The following is a 27687-nucleotide window of genomic DNA, read 5'->3' as shown; positions in this document are numbered from 1 at the left end:
TAATGCTCTTTCTGACACATGCCCACAATATGAAGAACATTTCTAGGTGCAACTGCATTTGTGAAGGCGCTTTTTAGATAAAATCTTCCCTTATGACATTTTCATTTAATGAAATAGTGACACTGGCCACTGTCATCATAATTTATAAACACACACATACACCACTTGCCTATTAGTAGAGTAGAGTAAAGGTTTTATGTTTGGCTTTCATACAGAAGTCAGTCATAATAAATACAGCAGTAAGTACAACAGTGACTTCAAAACAGCAATAAATACAGGAAAGCACAGGTAAACTCCACTGTCACTGTTATCACTGTCACATCACAAAAACCATCTGGGGGAAGCAGAGAAAAGGAGCCAGAAACCAGCCAAATCACATTTAGTTTAAAAGCCAGTAGCTGATGGAATAAAAGACCTCATATCATTTTTTCTTGGTGAGAAATAACATTACAGAATAGAAATTGACAATAACAGTCACATAACTGTCACTAAAACAAACGGTTAGATACTGCCAGTGTTATACAACTAGATAAGATAAAGTATGACAGTAAATATCTGTTAATGCCACTTCTAAGGAGATAAAACCTCCATCTTGATGGAAGTATATTAAACTGGAGTTCAGTAAGACAACTTTACAGCACACATTCATAATTTTTCCCAGAAGGGTTTTGTTTTTCAGATTGAGATTAATAAACCAACAAATCATGATCAATATTACAACAGATTCTGTAAAGGAAGTATACTGAGAATTGAGTATAACACTTTTTATACTGATGTTGATAAATCACTTTCAACAAAGATCAACATTGAAACTGCTAAGCTCCCTTAAGAAGAACATTCTTTGGTTTGTTTTTTAGCCATGCTAGTGACATGGCTCTAGGTATGGCAATGTCTGTCTTTCATTTGGTTGGTTGGTCCAGACTGAAATATCTAAATGAATATTAAATGGACTGCCATGAAATTTTGTACTGACATTCACAGCTCCCAGCGCATGAACCCCATTGACTTTGACCTAACTTCACCTCTAGCAACACTATGAGGTTGACATTTGTTTTTGTGAAATTTCTCAACAGCTGCTGGGTGGAATGGCAGGACATTTGGTTCAGATATTCATCTTACCCTCAAAATTAACTCATAACTTTGGTGATCCTCTGACTTTTCATCAAGTTTCATCATCAGGTCAGAAGTTGAATGTGTCCAATACTTTGGTGTAAGACCATATACCTTCAAAGCTAATGCAATTCCCATCAGCCTCAGCTGTACTTTTTGTTTGATGCTAATTAGCAATTGTTAGCATGCTAACATACTAAACAAACATGAGGAACATGTTAACCATTATACCTGCTAAACGTCAGGATGTTAGCATTGTCAATGTGAGCATGTTAACAAGCTGATGTTAGCATTTAGCTCAAAACACTGCTCTGCCTAAGTACCAACTCAGAGAGCTGCTAGCATGGAGGTACTCTTATTTTTGCTAAAAGAAGTGGACCTCCTGGAAAAGTCAATGAATTTGTTTTTGGTCTCTTTGTTCTTAGACAGGTTCAGTTGTAGGAAAGACAGACATTGTTTGTCATTGTGCAAAAGGCTGACTATCACTGAGTCATCTGCAAGAACATACCTATCTTTGTGATTACTCTGACAGTCAAAGATGTCCAGACAGTACAAGTCTCAAACAATTCAAACAATTCAGTACAAATAAAAACAATTACTCTTGTCTCCTCAGTCACAGTTGTTCATTGGGTAGCTGTTCTTTTTGGCTGGACCGCAAGAGAAGGACCAGCCCTATAAATCCAAATGTCTGTGACTGACTGAGTGCGTGACAAGTTACACAGCCGAATGCTGCGTGACTGCGTACTGACATTACATCATTAGTCGTTGCACTTTCAAAATGAACTGCCGCAAAGAGTTTCTATTGCTGCATCAGGGGGTGTTTACAGGCAGTGTTGCCAACTTAGCGCCTTTGTCACTAGATTTACAAACTTTTCACACCCTTTTAGCAACTTTTCTTCACAAAAGCACCTAGCGACCAATCTAGTGACTTTTTGAAGAAACCTTAACTGCTTTCTGTCGAAGAGAGTCGCCAGTATTGCATCATGAGTGCGAGGTTGGACTTTCCCTCCACAGGCACACCTCTCTATGTGTCTCATTCAATTGACCGCACGGAATGTGACACAGACGTGAATGAGTTTCTAACTTTCTCTCTGAGTGATCATTTTGCAAGTAAATATAGCTGAAATCACAGCACAGCCGTCTTTAACTTATGTTTATGGTGATTCTGTCAGACGACGTCACGGTAATAAAATCAGGATTATAGCAGAGCAGAGCATCAGTTTGGAAATGGCTTGGAAGTGACTGGCAGTTAACATGGAGTCTTAATGGGCCACGTTTCAGTCACTATTTCATACTTGTTCCGTTGTCTGACAGCAGAAAGAGAAAAACATGTAAGTGAGAACAGCTTTATTGAGAATTCAGCTGTATTAAATTACTGTATATGTGAGCACAGAGAGTAGGAGAGAAGCAAACAGATAAAGGGCGGTCCAGCCATATACAAGGTTTTTACCTAGTCTTGGTCCTAAGTATACTGTAGGTCCAAACCCATAAACCCTTCCAGTGAAATGGGAGAAATCCTTTATGCAGTCTATGCACCTCTATGGGCTTGCTTCTAAAGTTTGTTTGTATAGGTTTTGCCGGCTGCTCTATCAAGATCCGGCTTTTGCTTGTGCATCGAGTGCAAAACATTTCAGGGTTGCTCGATGCTGATTCTGAACACCAGAGAGGTAATTAGGTCATTTTATGTCATACTAGTTTGTCTCTCTAAAAAGAAACACTGTCACAAAAAAGAATACTGTTGTTCTGTGAAGGCTCTATTTACTTCTGCCCCTCCATCAACAACTGTCTTTAAATCAAACCCACTTTAATGGTAACAAAAACAGTGTTTTTTCACCCTTCACTGGCACCGTGACATTGCCTAGACAATATCTGTTTAGTTGACCTCTAGAGCGCATAAATACCTTTAGTCTTTTTTATGCTTTTACGCTTTATGCTTTTTGTGAAAGCAGAAAGTCTATTTTGTCTGAACACATAGATTCAGATTTAACCTAAGAAGATGAAGCAAATAAAACAGAAAAAGAAAATGTCATTCATGCAGATGTGGAAGAGAGGTGACTCAGATGTAATGAACATGTAGAAGCCTAAGGAGCACTGAAAAACAGAGACACATTCAGATATGGACAATGAGAAAACAGATGCTGAACAGCAGTTACTGCCAAGCTGAGTTTCAGTGGCATTGAACAATATACTCATTTTTTTTCAGATAAAAACTCTTTCCCATCTGAAACTAATTGCATGTGTATAAAAACCTCACCCCACCTGGCTGGGTGATAGAAAAAGTGGTGCTAATATAGATTTTCTTTCACATATACATGTGACGACTTTTAAACGTCAGTATAACTACATTATTAATAGTCCCCCACCTGCAGTAGGATGTTGACAGAATGGAGCAGAGAAGAAACCACAGAACAGCTTTACTGAAAAATGTAATATAAGTAATATTACAAACATTGTGCAAACAATCTACAGTTCTCATGTTTTAAGGCATAACAAAGCAGCAAAACACACACTGGATATTATGAAGCAGAATATTGACTGTATATTGAAACACACTTTGTTGCATTGCCTATCTAAACACGTGTCCTTGTTGTTGTTAATCGTGGTGTTTGTCGATGTGCAAATGAGCGTCTCTGTTGCATTTCTTTTCCCTGAGTTTACCAGAAACTCAAATTTAGTATCATCTCCTGAGCAGAACTCACTTGGTTGAGGAAGGAGTTTCACACTATGATAACTGCAAACAAATAAAGCGTATTCATCTTTTGAGAAGATGGGAATGGAGCAACACCTTGGGCTCAGTGCTATCTGGGCATTGGGAAGTATTTTGCATTACCTGATCTTATGCAAACAGCATTAAAATGTTCCATATTGCTGTGTGATTCGATATAAAATAAGTGCGAGAATCAAAGGTTAATATGGCAAAAGGTATTTGGAGGAACATATAGCTAAAGAAACAAGCGCTCATATTATCTCCAGTAATGGTAATATATTAGAGAGGCAAAAGGGGGAATGGAATGTTATATAAGGTCATTTGCAGAGTTTACTTTACACCTGTAGGATTAAAAAGAATGGGGCTAAGTGAGTATAGTAGATGTTGGTGGTGGTCATGCTTTGTGGGGTTGCTCGGTGATAAAACCTTTATGGCAAAATATACCGATTACATGGAAGAGGGTTGGGGATTTGAATCCAAAAAGTGCCCCTTGTTCAGTTTCTTGTGTGACTTCTCATAAGTACCTGCGCTGAATTAAAAACGGGCAAATTTATTACTGTGTGAATGTGTCTTGCGGCTTTGATCAGACTGTGCCTTAGAGAATGAAAGAGTCCATATATGACATGGTTTAAAAACTGGTTATATTTATCAGTTTGAATAACATTATATGATATGATGTTATTAAAAAAAACAAGAAAAATCTTAACATATAAAGGAATATGGAATTAATTTATGTTACATCTGCAGAAAAAAAAACCTGAATTTATTCAGATATTTATATCTGGATTGTATACATAAAATGATACATTATAGAAAAGCGTAACTGTAATGGCAAAATGTAAATTATTGTTTTTTAGAGAAAACAAAAAAGAGTTAGAATTATATTTTTATTTATTTTCCATGCCGTCTGTGCCAGCCCTCCCAGCGTCTTGCTTGTTACGTCATCTATATTTCATCAAAATGTGGTCAGTCAGCACTGTTCACTTGGACATCATGAGTATAGTCATCATCTTATACAACATCCATCTATTTTCAGAAGCGTACCCCTTTCAGTTGTTTTGTGTTGTCCCCTTGTTTTTTCATGTAGAACAGATGAGTACCGTGATTAAAAGCTACCTTTCACCCCAGCTTTGACTCTTTGGGTTTGAAAGTGATGTCACAATGGAAAATGTGGGGGTTAGTGATGTTTCCTTTTGAGTAACAATATCCTGGACACTTGAAATAAAAACTAAATTGGGAAATTGAACCATAATATTCCGAATATTGCTTCAGAGTTACACTTTACACTGTTTGACAGCAGCTCATTTTTATTTTAGATCTTCTGCCTGCAATTAATTAATGCTACAGCCTATTACACTTATGATTGACACACTCATGGCTGCATCAATAAATGAAAAGAAAAAATCTAGGTCTTTTCTTCACTTGCCTCATTTTATGCCCATTTTCCTGCCTGACATGTTTGGCAAACATGGGATCATGAATAAAATTTCAATTGAAGTTTTATGGGTCTTAGGCGGACTGTAGTTTTGTCCACCTGTTGGTTAGTAATAAGGGACCTGTCGAAGACTTTGTGAGGTTGAAGGTGTGGAGGACAGAATGGACTGTCCTTGCTACTATACACTAGAGATGATGGGGGTTTTTTGTTCTCCTATTGAGACGTGAGTTAAGAAGAAGACAAAAGTTGTTATGATTAACTGTTTTCTTAGTCACCACGGTCTGATTCTCTCTTTTCTTGGAAAATGCTTGTTTAATGCTCCAACCCCTTTCTTTGTGTGTCTTTCAGTTGTCCCTCGGGGATGAACAGTGTGAAGTGACACGGAACGGCTGTGAGTCTAAGGAGCTGGTGTACTTAGTTCATATTTACTGCCAGGTAAGAGAGCAGACTCCACTGCATTTGATGGTGCAGTCACACATAAATATAGATACATACCTAAGTGCCCACAAGCATGTATATACTTAAATGTAATTATATACGAACTCCCAAACAGGCGCCACTTCCTCTGAAAACACATACACCCATACATTTTATAAAAATGTATTCATGCTTTCAACTTTTCTCTCAAAACTTGTCAGAAGTGATTTTCAACCCACAAATGATGGTTCAGTACAACCTGTGCAGAAATCTAGCACACTCCTCCCTGTGAGCAGAGCTCTGGCTCAGATTCAGACATTTCTGAAACACCTAACTTATTGTTTCAAAAATCTTATGTGGGAATTTGGAACTGAAAAAAAATGTGGATCTATGCCAGGCTGGGTGAGCGATTCTGAAGAATGCTGGATAGAAAGGTCTTTCGGAGTTTGACTTCTTCAAACTGAGAGCTTTTATTAAGTCCTACGTTGCTGTTTCCATGTTTGTCTGCTTCTCACAGCTAGTTGTGCATTCCTTGTTCAGTTTTATTGCAGAGGTCAAAGTAGAAAGAGTTGTCTTAGTCATCTTCAAAATTCCTTTTTAAGGACTGACGTCAGAGTAAAGTAACAGCTAAATTATTTATGATTACATCATATACAAAGTTTTGCAAGAAATTTGATTTGATTTGATTTGAGTTTGACCTGAACTTGGGCAAAGCTCTTAAGTAGAACACACACATGCACACCAGCTGCTCAGAAGCTTTTCCCCAGCCTCCTCCAGTGACATTTTTGATTCTGGTTTCATGCATATCCCTCTTCAGATCATATTCCATTTGCACGACCTTGGCAATGCCACACAAGTATGCGGCTGTGTACTTGGAAATTCCAACTTCTCACAGCCATCGGAAAACTGCTAAATCTACACCAGTTCTATTTGAAAAAGGACAAAATAACTGGCAAAGAGTTAGCCTTGAATTCTGCACTCAGAGCTTTAACAGAGAAAGTAGCACAGCACAGTGAGATTGGTTCAGTTCAACAAACCCAGAAAGGGGGTGACTAGAAGCACCATCTGAAAGTGGGACAGGAAAGCATAAAGAGTTCCCCAAGCCCACAGATCCCTCCCATTGGTGTCTCTCCCAGCCAGCACTTTTCAAACAGCACTAGAATCAGTGGGCTGAGTGGTGCACTGCAGTCCCAGTCGCACAAGCCCTGGCCTTGGTACAGACAGATCTTTCTAGGCCAAATCAAAGCAAAGATTTTTTCCGCCACTAGCTCCTCTCAGTGGGGTTTTGAGGTTTGGAGCCCTGTCTTACTCGATGAATAAGAAACAACAAATCTATGGAATCACTCTCAGATTTAAAAATAAAAAAAATAAAAAGTTATATTTAATGTGGTGGATTGAGGGCAAAATTCTCTTGGTTTGCACTTGCACTGTTGGCATTTAATCACTGCATTTTACTAGGAAGGGCTGAGCAAGCTGTTGATGTTCTTTGGTTAGGAAGACATTTCCAATATCAAAGTATACAAGTCCAAGGGAAACTTGATTGTCTTTTTTTTTTTTTTCATTTTCTGAGGCAGTGTCATTGTATTAGAGGCATTATAAGAAGAGTATCTATGGGGCCAAAAATACAGACAATACCAGAGAAAGAAAGAAAAATAGAATAATCACAGCAGTGTTGGTTGATAAAGGTTTTAGTGAGACTGACAGAGAGGCTTGTGGCTCTTTTTGTAATGTTATCCACAAAGTTCAACTACCGGTAACAAAAACTTTCGGTGACAGTGTCTGACCTTGAGTTTTAGATGAGATCAGAATGAATTTGTATAGCGCTTGTTTTTAAATTACAGAGTGCTTTCCAAGGAAAAGGAAAAAGAATAATAATAAAAAGAAACAAAGAATAATAAAAAAAAATAAATCAGTGAAATAAAAGTGTGTTAAAATTAGATGAAACCATAAAATGGCTAAAGTAGAGTGGAGAAACACATCACATATTCACAAAGGCTTTCTTATAAAAGGTGTTATATGCTTTACAGTGTTCTGCACCAATTGGAGTCAGTGGAGGAGCTCTGAATACCAGTGTAAAGTACATTACTGTCATTCCAAGTGTAAAAAATTTAAAGTATTTACATCTTTATGTAAATCAGCAAGACACAGAAATGACCTAATATGAGGTTTTTTTCAAGTTAAAGAAAAATGTCACTGGTCAGTATTCTTATTGTAGTCCTCAAAACAAAGATCAGCATTGAAAATAACAACAAGCAGTCTGCTTGATACTAGTCTACTGTTGAATTGACTGGTAGAAATTTCCGGTCCATTTAGTGTGACCTCAGATTTAACATCATTAAATTTTTTAAAAATTGGGGACAATGAGCATTTGAAGTCATTAAACCTGCAGTAATTGATTATTGGAGCACTTGAGGGGAGCAGAAACAAGCTGTAAACACAACACTGACATATCATCACCTTTTAGGTTGATTTGGTTATCTGGTGATATGGTGGTGACTTGTTGAACAGTTGCCTATTTACACATTCAGCAGTTACAGAGCGACAGTAGCAATAGTTTGGAGTCGTGGTTCTACTTAACTGATGGATGTACTGTAAAAACAATATTCACTCTCTTTTTAGTTCTGTTTTTGGTCTCAACCAACCACTGAGACTGAACCAAAACAGTTAAGTTTTTGACTGTAAAACCAAAACAATGAGCTGAAAGACTAAAATGCTCTGTAGAGCTGAGGGGAACTGCAGTGTTAGTTAAAAATGATCTGTGGCTTTGTCAATACAAGCAACCCCTTAGTTATCATGTGATCAACTGTTAATGTAAAAATATTGATCATAATATGCAAAGCATTTTTTATAAGTATTTTAAATCCTGCATTGTTTAGATGTTTGCTACTTCGCAGTCCTCTTTACTGCCTTTGCTGGCGCATTGCTGCATTTCTTGGCACATCACTGCCACCTACAGATCATAAGAATAGTGTGGCAGGACCGTGTGTCTCCTCCACCACACAGACGCATACACAAACACACGCATGTTTGTCCTCTCCTTCCATACAGAATAAATGTTGGAATATCTAAGCCAGAAGACAACCTGTAAGCAAATATAAATGTGAAAAGAATCATAAATTTAGTAGCTACTTGCATTTAAAGAGTTGCTGTTTTGCAGTCTGTCCTAAGGCAATCAAATGCTGGATGCTCCCGCCAGCACCTGAACGCAACAACCCAGAAGAGTCTTAAAAACTGTCCCACACAGATGCAGTTAGTTATTTATCATATGTACTGAAATGATTGGAAAACAATTACTGCCTGGAAGGTAGGAAAATGCATTCAACAAGCTTAAACATTAATTTGTTCTTTAGCAATTCATTAGACACACTTTAAAATCCATTTAAAGTACACACAATTTGTACTGTGTTATGGGCATGGTCCTTAATAATGTCTTCCTCTACCACAACTGGAATATCTTTTTAAACTGTTTGTGACACCTGGAGTGTCCTGAAACATTGTACAGTATGTGCTGTCACTCCCAGTTGTAGGTGCCTGTTATGAATATTTGAATTGCCCATCTAATATTTCCAGTTTTTGTGTCTCTGTTGTATTCAGTGGTTCTTACAATACATTGGTTTGTTTAATTTAAGAGATGGTTTTTTATCAGTTAATCCTTTTTTGCACACATTCAGCTCTTTAATGAACCAGTGTGTTCTCCGTCTTTGTTTCCTTGCTAGTTGCCTTCACATTTTTGTTGTCATTTTGAAGGGTCGAAGCTGGATCGTGAAGCGCAGCTATGAGGATTTCCGTGTCCTGGACAAACACCTGCACCTCTGCATCTATGACCGACGTTTCTCACAGCTGCCTGAGCTGCCTCGATTGGACAGTCTGACTGATCACTCAGAGGTAAGCACTGAAAACACACGCCTACATACACACACATGTATTTTGAACTACAAACTGAAGCATCCAGGCCTGTAAGCAAAATAATCCAGTATGGAACTTTAATAGATTTAGATTCCATTTTCTTCACATTTTAATATGAATTTAATCCTGACAACAGGTAAAGCCTTGTTAAAAGAAGTATAGTATGGAAAATTAATATTTATTTTTAGGTTTATGGAACTTTGCATTGCTTAAATCTCACACAGCTTTGTTTACACTCTCATTGAACCATCCAGTGTTTAGTCAGACCCCTAAATGAAATGAATGATAGCATTAGCCTCCCATATTTGTTTTTAAAATAAAAGAGAACAAGGTATCAGTTTTCAAGATAAAAGCTATTCCATTTACTGTACTTTGATATCCAATATGATCTACATGGCTTATTTCCTGGGAATGCACCATGTGATATTTTTCCAGTTATTTCCTCTTCAGTCTGGCGATGAAAGGTATTCTGAGCCAGGTGAAACCTTTATGGTCTAATTGAGGCTCTAAAAGAACGCAGAGGTAACAAACCAAACTGGTAAAACCAGTTTATTACTGAGGGATATTGTGTTTGTGGACACTTCCAGAATAATAGCTTTACAAAATAGCCTGCAGCACACTGTTTTACTTTCACCAGTAGCTGCATTTATAGGATTCATTGTTTGAGCCAAGGGTAGGATTGCAGTAAAGTAAAGTAGATCTCAGTAAAGTATTAATGTCAGCATTTACTCAAATGTGCAGATACGTGGCACCAAAAACTATAAAACTAAATTTCCCTTGTAATATGAAGTCATAGTCACATATGTCATTTCAAGTGTTTTACTGCTAGGCAACACTTTTAGCTGCTAAATTGTCTGCCTTTGTCCCATCACAAACACATAACAAAAGGAGCCAGAGACTTTTAATGGTAATTGCTAACACAGTTAGGGGGCATCTTTAACTGAAATCAATTGTTTTTAACATCTAAATTTGATATTCAATGAATTAGTAGTGGATGATTACAGTACTGAATGGGTATTAATAATATAGATAATAATTATATATATATATATATATATATATATATATATATATATATACACACACACACACACACACACACACTAAATCTGAAGTCAGTGTAATGACTCTAACTGGCCTGTGTGTGTGTGTTTTGTTTCATGTTAGTCAGTGTCCCAGATGTTGTTAGCTTACCTCTCCCGGCTCTCAGCCATTGCTGACAACAAGATCAACTGTGGGCCTGCCCTCACATGGATGGAGGTAAGGTTCAGTCTTTAAGGAGAACACCGACTCTTTGGCGGGGGGGTAATTCAGTTGTGAAGAATGCTTTAATAAGAGGAAGATAAGATCTGAAAGCTTGTTTGCAAATTTGTCAGGCTTATGCTGTACATTAAAGATAGATGTCATTAAAGAAAACAGTCAGGAAAAAAGACTGAAGTCTTTTCTTCTAGTTAAAGAACTGCTGCCTGAATTGCTGGAGCACTATTCTCAAACAAAGAGAAAAGAGAAATGTCCAAAAAAAATCCTGAGGACTGCAATAAGCAAAAACTGGATCAACACATAGGTTAAAGTCAGACAAACAATTACAGAAAGATTCCTTGCAAATTAAAACAAGGACCTGGGGCCAAACACTGTTCCGTTTTTTCTATTAAAAATTAATAAGGGTTTCTATTACTACAGGATACCTGGAAATATAGTACAGTAATACTATAGTATCACTGTAGGATTACCAGAACCCTGTGGTTGATATTGGCAGCAATTCCTTGCCATCCCAGCTAATAATTCACTCTCCTTAACTGCAAAAATACTTGAATAAGCTGGTAGAAAAAGAGTGTATCTGTATTTACGTTTAATAAGGTGACCAAAGAAAGAAAAGAGATCCTGCAGGTGCTCCACTTTGCACATTTGTTTTCCAGTTTGAACATATTTTAGATCATTTTGAATCTTCTGTGTAAACATTTCAGCAACTCATTCCAATGAACTGAACACAGAACGCAGATTTATACAAAGTCTTAGATTAGTTAAACAGTGATGTTTGTGGAACTATATGCAGACCTGGATTTGCGTGTGACTAGTCCTGACCAGGTATTTATTTTTGACCTGTGTCTTGTTTGAAAGGTCAAACGTTGGTTGAGTTTGTTTTTATTACCTCGTGTCATACCTACATTTATTAAACGGTTCTTAAAACAGAAATAACTGTCAAGTTTATAAACCATCTGACAGACTCAATTGAAACAAAATATTATGCACTTCTCCGAAATAGCTATTTAATGCAGGATGATTACACTCATTCATAGTCATGTCATTGTTCTGTATTTTGTCTGACCCCCCTATAATTTACTAGTCAATGGCTGCCACTGTTGAAATGATGTGTAAGTCTTTTCTGTGTATGTGTATTAGGTTGATAATAAGGGGAATCATCTGTTGGTCCATGAAGAGTCGTCCATCAATGTTCCAGCTATTGCTGCTGCCCACGTCATCAAGCGCTACATCGCTCAGGCCTCGGACGAGCTGTCCTTCGAGGTGACACACACTCTCTGTCTCTCTGTCTCTAGATATTCTGAGATTCCATGAGAATTCTTCCTAGATATTTCCTCATCTGTTGTTGGTTGCTGTATAAAGACTTCGTAACATTGAACTTGACAGACAATAAGACACTGAAGGAGCAAAAAGGCTGTCTTTTCCAGTACAGTTCAGAGACATCAAAGTCTGGATAAATCGCCTTGCTCAGTACTGTCCTTACTGAATTTATGCTCTTGTAATTGAAAGTTAAAGCCTCTCTGTATTATGTCTTCAGTTTTAGCAATCACTGAGGTCTTCATTCAACAAGAAGTAAAGGGACAATCAGACACATCTTTAATCTCCTGTCTCCCCCACCTTTGTTGCTCTCTGCAGGTTGGTGACATTGTGTCAGTGATTGACATGCCGCCTAAAGAAGACACCACATGGTGGAGGGGCAAGCATGGCTTTCAGGTACACAGCTCACAAAACACCTTGCAGCCTGGGGGCAAAAACACAAACGCATTTGCTCTCTGTGTCTTTTCCTCTGGCTGTAAACTTTTGATTAGGCTGTACTTGAGGTATTTCAAGGGCGAGGAGAGAACATCGCTTTGTAAAGCAGTTTTCAAAAACTCTGAGTTTGCTGAAAGACAAAGCAAGATATAAATCCTCTTTCATATGAAGCTTTTGAGCAGATTACAGGGTGTGTGCCTCGCCCTGTAATGCTGTAATGATTCATATTCCTACACGGTCTTCATCATATAATCCTGTAATACACCGAAACTTGTTCAGGAACTTAGTTACAATCCACCTAAATTCTCCCAGTTTCATCCCTCGGCATCATGTATTTGTTTACGATATTCTCCATTTCACTTCTAATTGAAATAAGGTATAGAAATATAAAGTCAAATTATGAACGACACATAATTAGTATTTGAAATTCTTTTTGTATAAGAGAGCAAACTGAACTTTTAAATTAACAGTCTGTTGTACATTACAAGTAATTTGAAATGGAGGTTAATAATAATGGAGCAAAAAAGTATGTCCACGTTATGTGTGTGTGCACGTAATCTACACCCAAATAAATAGTTGGGCCATCAAAATGCGATTGAAGTGTAGACTTTCAGCTGTATTTCAAGGGGTTTAACAAGAATATTGCATTAATTGTTTAGGAATTACAGACATTTTTATATATAGTCCCTAATTTTCAAAGGCTCAAAAGTAATTGAAGAAATCGCCATAATTATAAATATGAGGATTGTTTTTAATATTTGGATGAAAATCCTTTGCAGTCAATGACTGCCTCAAGTCTGGAACCCATGGACATCCCCAAACACTGATGCTTTGCCAGGCCTTTACTGCAGCCGCCTTCAGTGGCTGCTTGTTTGTGGGTCTTTCTGCCCTCAGTTTTGTCTTCAGTAAGTGAAAAACATGCTCCATTGGGTTGAAGTCAGGTGACCAACTTGGCCATTGAAGTATATTCCATTTCTTTGCCTTGAGAAGCTCTTGTGTTGCTTTTGCAGTATGTTTTGGGTCATTATCCACCTGTACTGTGAAGCAGTACTTTCTTTCTCCATACTCTTCTCCTCCCATCATTCTTTCTTTTCTTGAGTGTTACCAGTGGTTTGAACCTTGTGGTAAACCCTCTGTATTTAAATCCATGAAGGCATCTCTAGATTGTAGACTTTGACAATGATACACCTACCTCCTCAAGAGGTTGGACAAATCAACAGTTTTGTATATTCATATAAAGAATGTACCAAACTTTTAGTACAGAAACTCATCTTCCGTTATTATCCCTCCACCACAGCTCAACATGGACACACTGTCTCGGAGAGGACGAAGAGGGTATTCTGTACTAAAACGACTAACTTTGGAAGACACCCACTTGATTTGATTAACAATCAAAACAATCCTGTCAGTCCTCTGTCTTTTTTGCTTCCTGTGAATCCTAATGCATTAATAATTAGACTTAAAGATTAGAATATTATACTTTTAGGAGTAATTTTTTGTGACATAGTAACAGTCTCAGGTGGATTTAAACTGTGGCCAAAGTAAATGTTTCCTACATTATCATTTCTTTTCTCAGCTTGATGAACTCAGACAAAGCCCACCAGTCCCTGGAGCTGACTGCATAATGAGCTGCTCCCGCAGTAAATCAGGAGCTAAATACTGTGAATGTAGACTGGGGCCGTAAATTCAATGCAAACTGCAGCACACATTTGTGTTGCATCATTTTCTTTGTAAATCTGGCCCTGTGTGTATTGAGGCATGAGGGGGAATAATTGAACTACAAACTGAAGCAACTGAACAACTTTGTAAATGCATGACTCTCTGAATTTTGGTCAAACAAATAACATACTTTTATTTGTTTTTAACACATTTTTAGTCTTAAAACCCAAACTTTACTGCAGAGATTCCCTTAGTTACCATCAGAATATTTTTCAGTGCAATAAGAAAGCCGGGTTTTGCCGCTCATGTTTGGCTGAACCTCCTCTGACCTGCTGCCCCCTTTCCACACTGCCCCCCCACCCACCCGTGTGTTTTGGCTCTCCTCCTACAAGAAGCAGTCCTGCCATTCAGCTCACTGGCAGTGTGGCAGCCGGCAGGCATTAACTGATCAGATTAGTTTTAATTCAGACACATTCTCAGTGGCTGGAGACCACTGCCCTCCTCTGGATTTACAGAGCTTCCCTTCAGGCTGTTTTTCACTGATAAATGTTGACTATGAGCCCATTGATTGCCTGTGGCTTGGACACCTCTTATTTATATCAGATCCACACTTTCTGGATCACACTAAATGCAGACTGAAGCTCAGACTGGGGATGTGTTGGGGAACTAACTGGTGAGCAGCAAATTCAAGGAGTACAGTGACACAAAAAACACCTGTAGTACCACCTCTATCCATTAGGAGGTAGTCAAGCAGTGATGTAAAAGGTGGTGTGTTTGTGCCACTGTCCTATACTGTATAATGTAGACTTTAAATTAAGTTAAAGCCTTTAAAGGCAAAACACGTCCTTACCAAAGTTGTATTCACAAGAGGAGCAGGTACACAGATACTTATGGACTTGCACTGTATGTGTAATGTAGTACAAAACTATATTAAGCCTAAACCAAGACAAAGATTGATCTGAACTGTTAGCATGAAAATTTAAGTAAAATAATAATAATATAGTTAATTAAATTAAGATTATTTTTTAAAATGTCAACAGATTCAGGAAATGTGACATTTTACGGCTAACTCTTCCACAGTCTGCCACAAGTGGCACAACTGAACAGTTTCTGTCTGTGGTCTTTTTCAGTCTCATTTTAGAGGAGGAACCAGACATACTCACATGACAGTGACGTGGTCATTCCCATCTCACCTGATCAGTAAATGTTCAAACCAAGTCCAAGTCAAATGCCATCTTTGTCACTGTGCTTCTAATCCCGAAATCACATGACTGATGTGACATCCACAGCTCAGTTGTAGATACTGTGTTGTCTGTTTCTCAGTCTTCATTTTATTATCTTAATCTGATTGTACTTCCTCCCATCTCACCTGCCCTCCTGTCTCACTGCTATACTCTATGCAGGTTGGCTTCTTTCCCAGCGAGTGCGTGGAGCTCATAAATGATAAAGTGCCGCAGTCCATGACCAACTCTGTGCCAAAACCAGGTACTCCTCCTCCTCTTAAACCATTCACAGGAAATGTGTTGGAAGGAATTTATCACTGATGGCAGTTAATGTCTCACTGATATGGCTGCCTTTTCAGGAAGTGGTTAGGTCTGTAATGGATGATGTGGCTCAGTGTGTGTGTGTTTAAGTGTGTTTGTGTGTAACTGGATCCAATCTATAGTGGATTTCTGGTATAATACCATTATTTGCACATTTTGAATGAAGGAAATGCAGTGAAGGGATACATATATATTATTATGTCCAAAACCCTTAGTTCAATATACAGACCCTTGTTAAAGGTCTCTACCTATTTTAGACCTGAATTACAATTTATAATAATCAGTGTAAAGATAACATAATTTCAATTTAAAAGCATGTTACAGTGAAAGAAAACACATGGTTCCATATATTCAGCACTATGGAAATCTACTGCAAATAACTGTTGTAATCTATTGCTGTCCAGAGCAAACAGATAAGCTCTTTAGCACACTCCCAACAGTGTCAAAGACAAATGTATAACATAAACCCTCTTGGAATCAAAGAGAGCACTTAACAACATTTGGCGGCTGCGGTGCAGACTTAAGCTCAACTTGAACTTCTGCCACACCTTCTCACACACTGAATTACACACTGCAGCTGCCATTGAAATTAGAAGCTCACATGTTGCTATGATAGAGCTCTTCTGATCAAACCTCAGTGTCTTGTATGAATCCATGTCACATCTTCCAGTCAAACACTGATTGAACCAGTATGACTTACTGTCACTGCCCTCTGATTGGCTTTCGGGTGGGTGAGCAGAGCAGGGGCTCCTAACCATTGAAATGCCTCTGAGACTTCAGGATCTAGAATTAAGTGATGACACAGCGTAACAAAAACACCAACCCCACAAGATCCACAATTATGGGGGAGGGGGTATCATTATATGCACGGGTTTCGGATGCTCCTGGACGCCCATGTTATCTGATATGCCAGTCAAGTTTCAAACCCAAGTTTTTGAGCCTTTCAGACTGTGTGACTGATCAGAAATGCATCTTGCAGCGTAGAGTTAACTATTGTAGTGCACGCACAATGCACTCCACTGCCCAAGGCTGCCTGCCCACTCCCCTGAGCAATGTTTTAATGCTTGTTGGTTGTTGTTTTTTTGGGGGGGGGTTTTTGTTTGGTTTCTTTGCATACGTCTTTGTCAATCATGCTTTTTTTTTTTTTTTAACAGAGTATCCGCAGGTCAAGTAGATAATCTAAATATGCTGAATGCATCTAAAAGATATTCTTTTTCTCTTGATCTGCCCGTTTTTCTGTATCATCGTAATAATGTTTCATCAGCTATATTCAATCAGAAATGTCAGCTGTTCAGTTTTTACACAACTCTTGCCTTATATTCTACATAGTAGTTACCAGTCTAATGTTAGGTTTTTACGAACCTGCAGATGCCCTGTTATCAGTAATATTAACATGACTCTAAATGAGATAATCCTGGTTTAAGTTCATTATCAGTGGCAGAAGAAATAACTCAGTGTAATGCTGTTTAAACCTGCCTGTTTCTGTGTCAAAACTGCACTGCTTGTTCTCCACTGCCTGAGTGCATTTTTAACGCTGTCATTGTTTCACTGCACAGGGATGTACAGTTGTGTTAGCATGTGTCTTGATTTGTTGCATTTGACTGTGACTCCTCTACCTCAGCCTCCCCCTGCTCTGGCCTGCAGCCTGCTTCTTGGAGTCTCTTCCCCCCCTGTGCGTGTTGGTATACACTCTTCATCCACCGCGTCCACTCACCCCACCTTCACTCACTCACACACAAACACGTATCACATTTTTTACATCAGAGTTTTGATGATTGTAGCTGAAGTTATAATCCTTATGATTTTAGTCCTGGTTGATTTGGCACTACCAAAGGCTACTGGTAGTAGCAGCGGGTGTGGTTCAATACCACAGGTCCCAGAATTCAGGACAGCAAACACTCCTTGAGCAGTTAATTTGTGATCAATACAACAGAAGAGTTGATAATTGGCCTTTTTTTTCCATCATGAAATGAGCAGCCGTCATCTGATTTCCTGCTGCATACAGTGCAAGTAGTTTTCCACACAGCAACAGAATACAGGACTTTGTTATCATGCTGATAAGTAAGAGGTTCACAGCCTGTCAGCTGCAGCACTTTATCTAAAATAACAGCTCACTGTGGCTGCTCCTTCTCATACTATTACTCCCTGACATATTTACAACTGGCCAAAATGACCATTGTCAAAGATGCTTTTTTTGATGAGCAGTCACTGTTAGCACTAACCTACGCATTTCCTGTGACTGCCTCGCCACTCTGTGATTGCCATTTGAAAGCTTTTAATGTGAACAAGCAGTAGTAGGAAATATTGGGTTTGCATTAGCAGGAACTTAATACAGCTCTGATACAATGGTGGGAGAGTGAACAGTAAACAGTGAGATAAAATTAGAAGCAGTAACACTGGATTACATGCTGCATCATTTCCTGTCAATCCCTCATGCTTACATAGACAATTTGAATTCCACAACGGATTGACAGAGCTTGCTGCTAACTATGAAAACTGCTGTATAGAGCGGTAATTACATACTGTAAATGTATTGAATGACTATTGCTGAGAAAAATGCAAACCATAAATGGTAACAAAAATAGGATTTTAAAAATCTTAAGGATTATAACTTAAAAATTAAATGTAAATTCTGTCATTTAAAAAGTCTTGTTTTACTGATGAATGCAATGTTTCTATGATTAGGTATTTTTCATTTCCACGTTTTTTATCTGTACACTGTCTCACAAAACAGTTCATTGATTTAGCATCAAAGTATCATTTCTATGCAAAGCTTCTGACCTCACAGTCCCAAAGTACACAGTTACTCTGTTCTCTAACTTGAAGTGCTTCTCTCCCTGTGCTGATTCTCTCATGTCTCCATCATCCATCCATTCATCTGTCTGTTGGCCCATCTGTCCATCGGGCCGCATGCAGACTTGGAGATGGAGAGTGTAATACAGGACAGTGCATGGGTGGCCGACCCGCTAAACCACTACAGCCTAAGTTCAGGTAGACAAAAGCCCCTCAGTGTGTTGCACCGCCTCTTTTTAACCAAAAACTAACTCCACAACCCCGAGTGATGTAGTTGCACTGTGTTGCACTGTGTGACTCTAGTCCGTGTACCTGTCACAGTAGCTTTAGACTGGGAGCATAGCTTGAGTTATACCTTCACTCTTCACACTCTTCTTGGTGTTGCATTACAGAGCCTTTCACAAACCAAATAAACTGTCCTATCTGTGACCTTTAACAGACTTATCCACATTATCTCTATGCTCTGTTGGTGGACCAGTTAGCCTTTACACACAGCTGGTTCTGCAGTAATAGTAGAGCATGTCTGACACAGCAATATGAGAGTAGGTCTTTTTCCAGTATATATGTGTGTGTGTGTTTGTGTGTTAACTTTCCTTCACTTGAATTGCTGTAAACTCCCATAAGAAAATATCTGTGTGATACAAATAATGTTCATATTTCCCTTTAAATCTGCCACTTAAAAGTCCTTTTAACTATACGATTCTTCTTACACTGCTGTGCTGTGGACAATTTTCAGATTTGTCAGAATTAATGTCCCTGAGTCCATTTTGCATGGCATTTGTCTGTAAAAAAAAAAAAAAAAAAAAAAATACACTATACAAAAGTTTTGGGAGTGTTGATGTAACAATGCTTTTCAAAGCATGCTTTCAAATCAAACAATCATATCCTTTCAGCACCCTGCTCTGTTTTTTGGTGTGGCCCCCTCAAGGTGTATGCAAATGACTTCAGGGGTGAGCCAGGTTACTACAGCATTTCTCAAAGCTGCTGAATATACCCTGTGTCTGGATGAGGGCCAGCTGTGTTTGTTTGTGTCTGTTTGGTTGAAGCTGAAAGGCCACAGCAGGGGTGCCGTGGTGCTAGGTCTCGACCGGCCTTGATTTATTTAATCCTTTTACAATGAGGGGGCCTGTAAACCCATCCATTGAACCTTAAGCTTTGTCCTGCAACAGTAAGAATCTCTGTCTCCCTCTCCATGGTGACTGAAAGAGCACATTCCTGTAGGGAGCCACACAGCATTGGAAAAATATTCTTGCTCTGCTTAGATCCGCTCTTCTCACCACTAACCTTTGCTGCTTCCCAGTAAAACCATGGAAATTGTTAACATGCTGCCCTGCTCTGTTAAAAAGAAGGTCGAAGACACTAGAAGTTATCAGTCCTTCGATCCACGTTCTTGTGTTGTCTCGTAGTTGAAGCTTGGAGGAGTGTACTCTCTTCACAGTGAAAAGAGTCTTTAGTCAGCATCAATTTGAAAATAAAGAGTTTTGAGCTTTGAGAAAAAAATTACAGTCAGACTTGTTTCCTCCCCAGACAGCCCAGTAGATCTACCAGTTACTGACCCAGATGTCGAGCCCCCCCCCCTCCTATATGCAGCTCTTCGTCATGTCTGGGGACCAGAGATTTGGGCAGCTGTGAGCATGTATGAGCCAAGACAGCTGGTTATGTGAAGGCGAGAGGAAGGGGAATGGGGAGAGAATGTGTGAGACAGAGTAAGATTTGTCCTCCTGTTCCTGAGGATCTCCAGTCATTTCCTGGTGCTGTGAAACTATGCAAGGTCCCTGTGTAACGTGTTGCTCTGGAGTTTCAATAAGAGACTGTTGTTGTAGACCAAACCTTTTGTTTGGGGGAGGCTGCATCTGTTTACACACTAACAGCTATGTTGTAAACTGAGTGAGTGTGTAAAGCACAAAGATAATTTTTTAGACCTTTGCTCCTTTCAAGGAGGAATTCAAATTGACAAGCATGTTTATGTTTCAGACAGCATGGCGTTCTGCTCCTGTACATTGAACTTGACATGCAGCTCCAAAAAAACTTTCTCAGTATTTCCACATCCCAGGAAGGAAATTGATTATTCTGATCCATGCAAAAACAGCAGCTCCAGATAACTTCATGTAACATAAGGCTCTCATCCTGTTACGTGTTATATGACATCATGGCGTGATGGCATAGGTGAATGGTGCTTTTGCTTGTCCCAAAGGCAACCTCCACCCGCTGTCTGTGCTATGTCAGTGACAACCTAAACGTATCCCATGGTTCTAATGCCGCTAATATTGAATTTGTTTGATAGCATTTTAAAGGTATCATATGACAAAGCAAGTGAAAAAAACACTGAATATTGTATAAAAATAGACAAATGAATTTAAAGAGAGAAAACTCCTCACACACAGTATCTTGTTTACTCAGCCCCATGCCAACTATTACAGCTCCCACTCACGATAAGTTCAGGGACTAACTGGTAATACTGTAGGTTTCACTTTGTACTTTCAGATATTATCATTTCACCTTGTTTCTTGCTCAAAGTGTCTGTGGTCTGTAGGTGATAGTGTAGGGACGTATAGAGGTTTTTCTGTGTTGCACAGAAAAAAATTTGGTTGAGCTGAATTTAGTGTGATACTGGGGGGAAAGACAATAAATTTTATTGAGCAAGATATTATATATACATGTGGAAGATCGACAGTGGTCGAAGATCCTTTACTTAAGTAAAAGTACAACTTACTCATGCAAAAATACTCCATTACAAATAAAAGTTCTGCAACCAATGTCTTTCTTAAGTAAAAGTACAGAAGTGTTATCAGCAAAACTTGCTTTATGTATCAAAAGTAAAAGGAGTCGATCTGCAGAAAAACGTCTCGTGAGTGATATGATTATGTGTATAATTATTAGATTGCTACTACTCATGCATTCATGTGTAAGTAGCATTTTACTGTTGTAGCTGCTTGAGGTGGACCTGATTTTAACCCCTTCATATACAGTTATGTAATTTAGTCCAGTGGTTCCCAGGGGACTCCCAACATTTATCTGTGAGGGGTCATGAGGTGATTAATGCGAGGGGAAAGAAGAAAAAGTCAAAGTTCTGCTGCACAAATTTCTATTTATTATTTGGACTTTGGACTAAATCTTTGCACTTTTTTGAAAAATTGGATAACTTTACGTCTTATGGCCTCAAACTCATCATGAATATCTGCAAAGTTTAAATGGGAAATCAGTCTTTGGATGAACTGCTAACAACTCATACACCACTGAAACACAATGATCAGACCCTGCTTTTATGTGAGGGGACGAAGAATAAAAAAATACAATATTTCCCTCTGAATTGTAGTGGAGTAGATGTATAAAGTAGCATAAGACTAAAAAAATGCCTTTGTATTTTGTAAAATGCTTGTCAAGTTGAAGCAATCACATGCAGTGGAAAAGTCTAACTGCAGTCTTGTGATTCTGGATCAGCAACAAATTAGTTTGACTTTATTTTCACTCAACATGTCTGCTTAGGGACTAAGCTAGTTAAAGAATTAATAAGATAATGCTTTCAGGGGGCCAAGGGGGCCTTCAGAAGGGAGAGCTGATTCTAAGTCAATGCTAGACCATCCTATATGTCCTACGCTGCTTGTTAGGAGTATGTAAGTGTGCAGTTTAAAAGAGCATTTTCCACTAGGTTAAACCACCAGCTTGCCTCTTGGCTGCTTGATTCCTGTGTCCCCTTCAAAATGCTGTCGGAAATGTTGAAATTTGGTACATGGAAAAGCCAGTAATAGGAGGCAGGGGTGTACTGTCTTAAAGAGAGAGGAAGTGAACTTGAATGCACATAAAGCACACTGAATCGTCACCTTCTAATACCGCAGCAAGTAACTGTCAGATGTTTCATCTTCTGTCATTTCTGGAAAGAAGCAGAAAATGCAAGGACTGACAGCATTTACAGCCTCTTACCTTAGACATGGGAGCTTAGAGGAGCTAAACGCGGCGCTGAAATGGAGTTTGTATTTATCGTCATAGAATTTTGGTAGTGTTTTTCAGAAGTCAAATAGAAAGGGCAGGCATTGCATCAAGTATTTTTACTTAAATATGTCAAGTAAAAGTAGTTTTTTAGGCCCACCCGCCCTCTCATGTTGACTAAATACAAAAATGTGCTTCAGTAGTACTCACAGCTTTGTTCGAATTAGTTTAACAACTGGTAGTGTCCATATTTCCGGAAGCGCTTGAAGGCAGCATACGGCTGGTTGTAAACCAATCCGTTGAAGCGGAGCTCTGCGTGGATACTAGCTGACAGAGCAAAGAGGCGAGTCTGCGGCGCTGCTCTGCTCCCTATGTCAAACCTTCACAGCCTTTACTATTGGCTTATTTTCTAATTTTGCTTAAACAGGCCTCGCCGCTCTCAGATGAAGTTTCATCGCGACTTTGTACAGGTGTGCGGTTAGCGAAAGACAAATATAAGTGGACAGTTGTACTTTGGACTTTTCTGGAATCCTGTCATAAAGCCCCAGGGCAAGTCCAGCGTTATGGAGCGAAGGTAAGAAAGTTCGATTGAAATGCGTTGGCTTTATTTCTTATATTCGCCACAGTACCCCATCGTTAATTGCCAATACCTTTTTATCACCCCCCCAAAAAATGACTGGACATAGATAACAGTTAATCCTGTGTTACATGGATCGTGTTTCATGAGGCAGAGACAGTGTGAAGAGACAGCACTTTGAATGATGGAAGTCGCAAGTCTTAAAGAAGTGTGGAAAATATTGCTCCTTCCCCATATGACTCCAGATTTTTCCAGTTTCTCTCTTTTTACATGTATTCAATAACTTAAGAATAAGTTATTGAATAGTCTTATAATAGTCTTATGATATTTATAATGTCCCACTGTATTAGAATATCATAGGCTGTTACACAAAGACCAGAAAACTTCAGAAGACTTTAGACTTGAAATGCAGTTTGGAATAACATGTCTATTTAGCAAGGAAAACATTTTAAACATATTGTCACATGACGTACAGTATTGAAACATCTGAAAAAACATTTATAACTGGATAATAAAGTAGCCCCTCACATTAGTGTCCACGGTTGCTCAGAAAATAAAGCAAGACCTTGGCTGACAGTACCAGGCAATGAAAGGCTGTTAGTTCTCCATCACTGAAAATAGTTACTTTTTGTTTTTGATTTTACAATAGAATTGATCAAAAATTGGCTGTGGAGGGGTCACAACAAGTTGCCACTCAGTGGTGTGACAATTGCTCTTGGTACTGATGCTGATATCTGTCGCACTTTCATGACATTTCCTTGGTTGGATTTTTGATGTGGCCCAGCTGAACCCCCCCCCACACACACACACACACACACACATACACACAAACACACACACAGGCTCTCTTCTTTCTACTAAAATTGTATTCAGTGGTGCATTGAGAGAAGGAACAAGCAGGCATCTTGCTCCTACTATCTTTGCACACTTAGGCTCTTATGTCCAAACAGAGGTCAGTCACTCCAGACGGCTCTGTTGTTTACTCAATGAACGACCATCCAGAAACACCAACAGGAGATGTTTTAATGGGTGTCTCCCGGTGTTATGTTCTGTTAGTTTGGTACGTAGTGCGAAAAATTATCTCTGTGGTAGTTGCATCTCAATGGACAAATGTCCTTTTTTCATTGACAGACATCAGGAAGCGATACTAATAATGGTGATCAAGTTGTCTTGTTGGGTTCTGTAAGTGGCTGTAAAAGATAAACTACTCTGTCAGGATTAATTGTGGCAAAAGGAATATATTGAAAGTGTTTTGTACCTGGTCACCCTCACCATCAAGTTTGTCTTTAGATGCTAAGTGAATGCAATAGTATTGATACATTTGCGGAAAAAATTGTCAGAATCATTCACGGACGTTGGTCAAAAAAACTTAAATTTATTTTGCAGGACCCACCACAGTTAAAAAATAAAAAAATAAAAATCTCCTTAGAAAAAAGCCCTCGGCACATCCATTGTAGATTTCTGAGACTGACGATGTAATCATATCCAACCCGTTCACATAGTGATGTCTTGAAACTATAACAGCAAAGAGGAGGGCGGTTTGAATTTCCCGCTCCGCCACCGACATGGGTGTGTGTGGCTGCTGAGTCTCGAGGGGGTGCTGGCTGAAGTGAAAAGGCTGAGCTGAGCTGCGATGAGAGCATTGTGAAGCCCCAAGGAGCCGCGGTCACGCCTACTGGTGCATGTGTATTCAGGGAACACTGACACGCAGAGTAGTTGTATCAGATAACCCAGGCCAGAGTGCTGATTGGCTCTGTGGTGTTACTGCTCTACTTTAGGCAGTTGTGGTGTTGCCATGAAGTTGGAATTTTCCTCCAATCTGCGTGTTTTGAAAAGCTCCTTGCTAACTGAATGGAATGAGGTGGTCCATTTGGGGATTGGAGAAGGGGAAAGAGAGCATGGTGTTTGCCATTACGTCTCTAATTGTTCCTGCTGTAATGCTTGGCCACTTTTCGTCTCACCCCCTGTTCGTCATATCCCAGCCTCTCACTGGGCTCTCTCAGGGAAAAGCCTCGTGATAGAAACACAGTCAGTGAAGGGGTGCAAATGAAACCTGTCACTGATCATCAGGCAGTAACCTTCCTTCTCTGGTGTAACTTTGTCCTGTCCTGGATTTTATCTGTTATATATGCAGTTGCCAGGGACAGGCTATTGGCACTCATTTCCCTAGCTGTAAATACTGTATCTCAGCCACCAGCTCCTTTTTAGAGTGCCACGTGTCAAAGATATACCATTAGATTTTATGATGATTGCAAAAATCCAGAAATATTCTACAGAAACCGTTGCCAGCTGTTTGTTGGGGCACTCCACCATTTTTTTTTCACATGAAGATCAGTTTCCTTGTCATGATGATTTCATAGTGATGTTATCAAGGTTATGGGCTTGGCACCATAAATTGATAACTGAAAGCCTGCCTTTCAAATTGTAGGTGTGGAGTTTGAAAGCCATGGGCGTTTACCAGGCAGAGAGGGTCTAATGAAAGACTGCATCCAGTTGCATCATGGGAAATGTAGGATCTGCTTTTATAGAGTTTGAACCACACTAAGGACTAAATGTCACGGTATCTTGGCCCCTGGTGCTTCATATTTAACCATTTGTTTTTAAATGTGTCTCTTGCAAGACCTCCAACTTTGTGAAAGTGCAAAACTAAATCACCGGAATACCCCCAAGCTATAAATCTTGTAATTACTGTCACAGAGAGCAGCCCTACCAGTCCAACTCTTCTTAAATTAAATGCCTTTTACCCAGCTGGATTTCAGCAGTGAGTGTGTTAGAGGCAGTTTTAGTGCTGAGCATGCTTGAAGAGCTGCATGCCTTCAGGCTGTCATCTGCCTTACAGTAAGCAGATGGGAGTCTCTGTCCTTGCTCTGGACTCATGCCTGTCATTGCACTCCTCTTGCTCACGTCCTACAGTCAGCCCGGGTTCTTAAATAAAAAGGGATGTGTAAGTGTAAGCCAACACAGTCGCACAGTAACCCCCACCCCAGCCCCACGTGATACTGATGGCCCTTTTTTGATGCCTCAACAGTGAGTAAACAAAGCTGCCTCAGCAGTTCTGTCTCTCGTTACACCAGCACAGAAGGAATTTCTCCCGGGGGGGGTGAACTGTCGCTCCACTTTTCCCTGAAATGAAACGCTGGGTCTAGTTTGCAGATGCTGGCTCAGAGGCCGGCTGTTAATTCAGAGTTGATAGTGCTGCTTAATTAAAACAGCAATATAGACTCTGGATTCAAAACTTTGTTTTCAAACATTATTTATTAACTTGGAGGAGAGAGATGGCTATAAATCTTTGTTGATAAAGGATTGTTTATCTTGAGACACTAGTGTATGAGTTTTGAATATCAGTCAAAAGAATTTAACTTCTAAAAACACTAACTGATAGAACAGAAAGATGATCATCTAAAAAAAAAAAACTACATGTATCACACAGTGTGAAGAAAGGACCTTGCTGGGCGATTAGTGGGAAGATTGGCAGACATGCAAAGAATGGATACCAAGTCTGAACCCCTTTTTAATAAAATTGCCTCAAACAGTTTAGTTATTTTCAACAGCCACACGTTTAACAGTGAATTGGATGATAACCTTAACAGGTTATCCTTATTTCCCCAAGTAACTCAATTAAACTCAGTTAAAATGTATCTTTGTTGCAGTTTCTGCTGCTCCTTGACATGTGTTTGATATAAAGAAGCAAATGAATGAAGTGTCACTGCCACAGTATTTCTGAAACATGCACATGCACAGTCACTGTGTGCATATATTTTTGTTAATATTCTTCCAACACAATGAGAAACTTAATTCAGTTGCAAAGTAACTTTCCATTCCCATCAGCTTATTCGTTTAACAGCACTTCTTATTTAAAATGTACTCAATTGGACTGTCAATTAAGTCTGCTGCACGCATTTTACCTCTATAATGTAAATTTAACATGCAAAATGGGCCGTTTTTCATTAATTTTTACCTAACACACTCTGGGCAAGGGAGCCAAGTCTCTCACAGTGGCTGTTTTGGAATAATTCTTTATAATAATAATGTTCATAGTTGCGCGTGTGTGCTTCATGATGTATTTCTCTTAGTTAAATATAATCACTTGTGACCATATTATGCATATCGTTCATTTCATTGTCACAAATCACACTCTTTACTGCAATATTTTTTGCCATTTGGACGACGTTTTGCATTCTTCCACATTGCACAGATGCAGGCAGGAAATTTGCATGAAGGCAAAACAAACATGGAAAAGAGTGAAGGTGACACAGCACGGGGTAATTCTGAACCGATGAAGGACCAAAACCAGCCAAGACAAAACGAGCAGCACGTACCTAAAAGAGGGGCTAGTTCTTCTGTTAGAGATTACTATATGTTTGGTTATGATATTTTTGACCATATTCACATTTGAGGCCTGTATTTATTTTATTTTTGCAACTATAGTTGAAAAGCATTTTATATTAACCTTTTTCTATTTAAAACATTACTTTGTCTTTGAAGATTCTCAGTCTCAGTCATCCAATACGAAGTGCCAGTTAGCTTCATATAGCACTTAGAAATGAATACTTCATATTTTGTTACATGCTCTATTGAAAATTTACACAAAGTTTCTAAA

At 39.0% G+C, this 27687-nt stretch overlaps 1 protein-coding gene across 3 annotated transcripts in view; it reads left to right on the top strand.

Moving 5' to 3' along the window:
- arhgap32b (Rho GTPase activating protein 32b) overlaps window positions 1-27687 on the top strand; it is a 113520-nt gene that overhangs the window by 70165 nt on the left and 15668 nt on the right. For 2 of the 3 annotated variants that reach the window (XM_040151501.1, XM_040151500.1), the window contains exons 6-13: window positions 5601-5687; window positions 9417-9554; window positions 10743-10835; window positions 11976-12098; window positions 12471-12548; window positions 15650-15731; window positions 17412-17462; window positions 18707-18781. In XM_040151501.1, the coding sequence (XP_040007435.1) occupies window positions 5601-5687; window positions 9417-9554; window positions 10743-10835; window positions 11976-12098; window positions 12471-12548; window positions 15650-15731; window positions 17412-17462; window positions 18707-18781 (727 nt within the window). Of the gene's footprint in view, window positions 1-5600; window positions 5688-9416; window positions 9555-10742; window positions 10836-11975; window positions 12099-12470; window positions 12549-15649; window positions 15732-17411; window positions 17463-18706; window positions 18782-22885; window positions 23085-27687 lie in introns of those variants that run through there. The other variant, XM_040151502.1, reaches the window with a different exon arrangement.

Source organism: Xiphias gladius, chromosome 17 (genome assembly GCF_016859285.1).
Source record: "Xiphias gladius isolate SHS-SW01 ecotype Sanya breed wild chromosome 17, ASM1685928v1, whole genome shotgun sequence".
Classification (NCBI taxonomy): domain Eukaryota; kingdom Metazoa; phylum Chordata; class Actinopteri; order Istiophoriformes; family Xiphiidae; genus Xiphias; species Xiphias gladius.
This window is presented reverse-complemented; position numbering and strand designations above follow the sequence as displayed.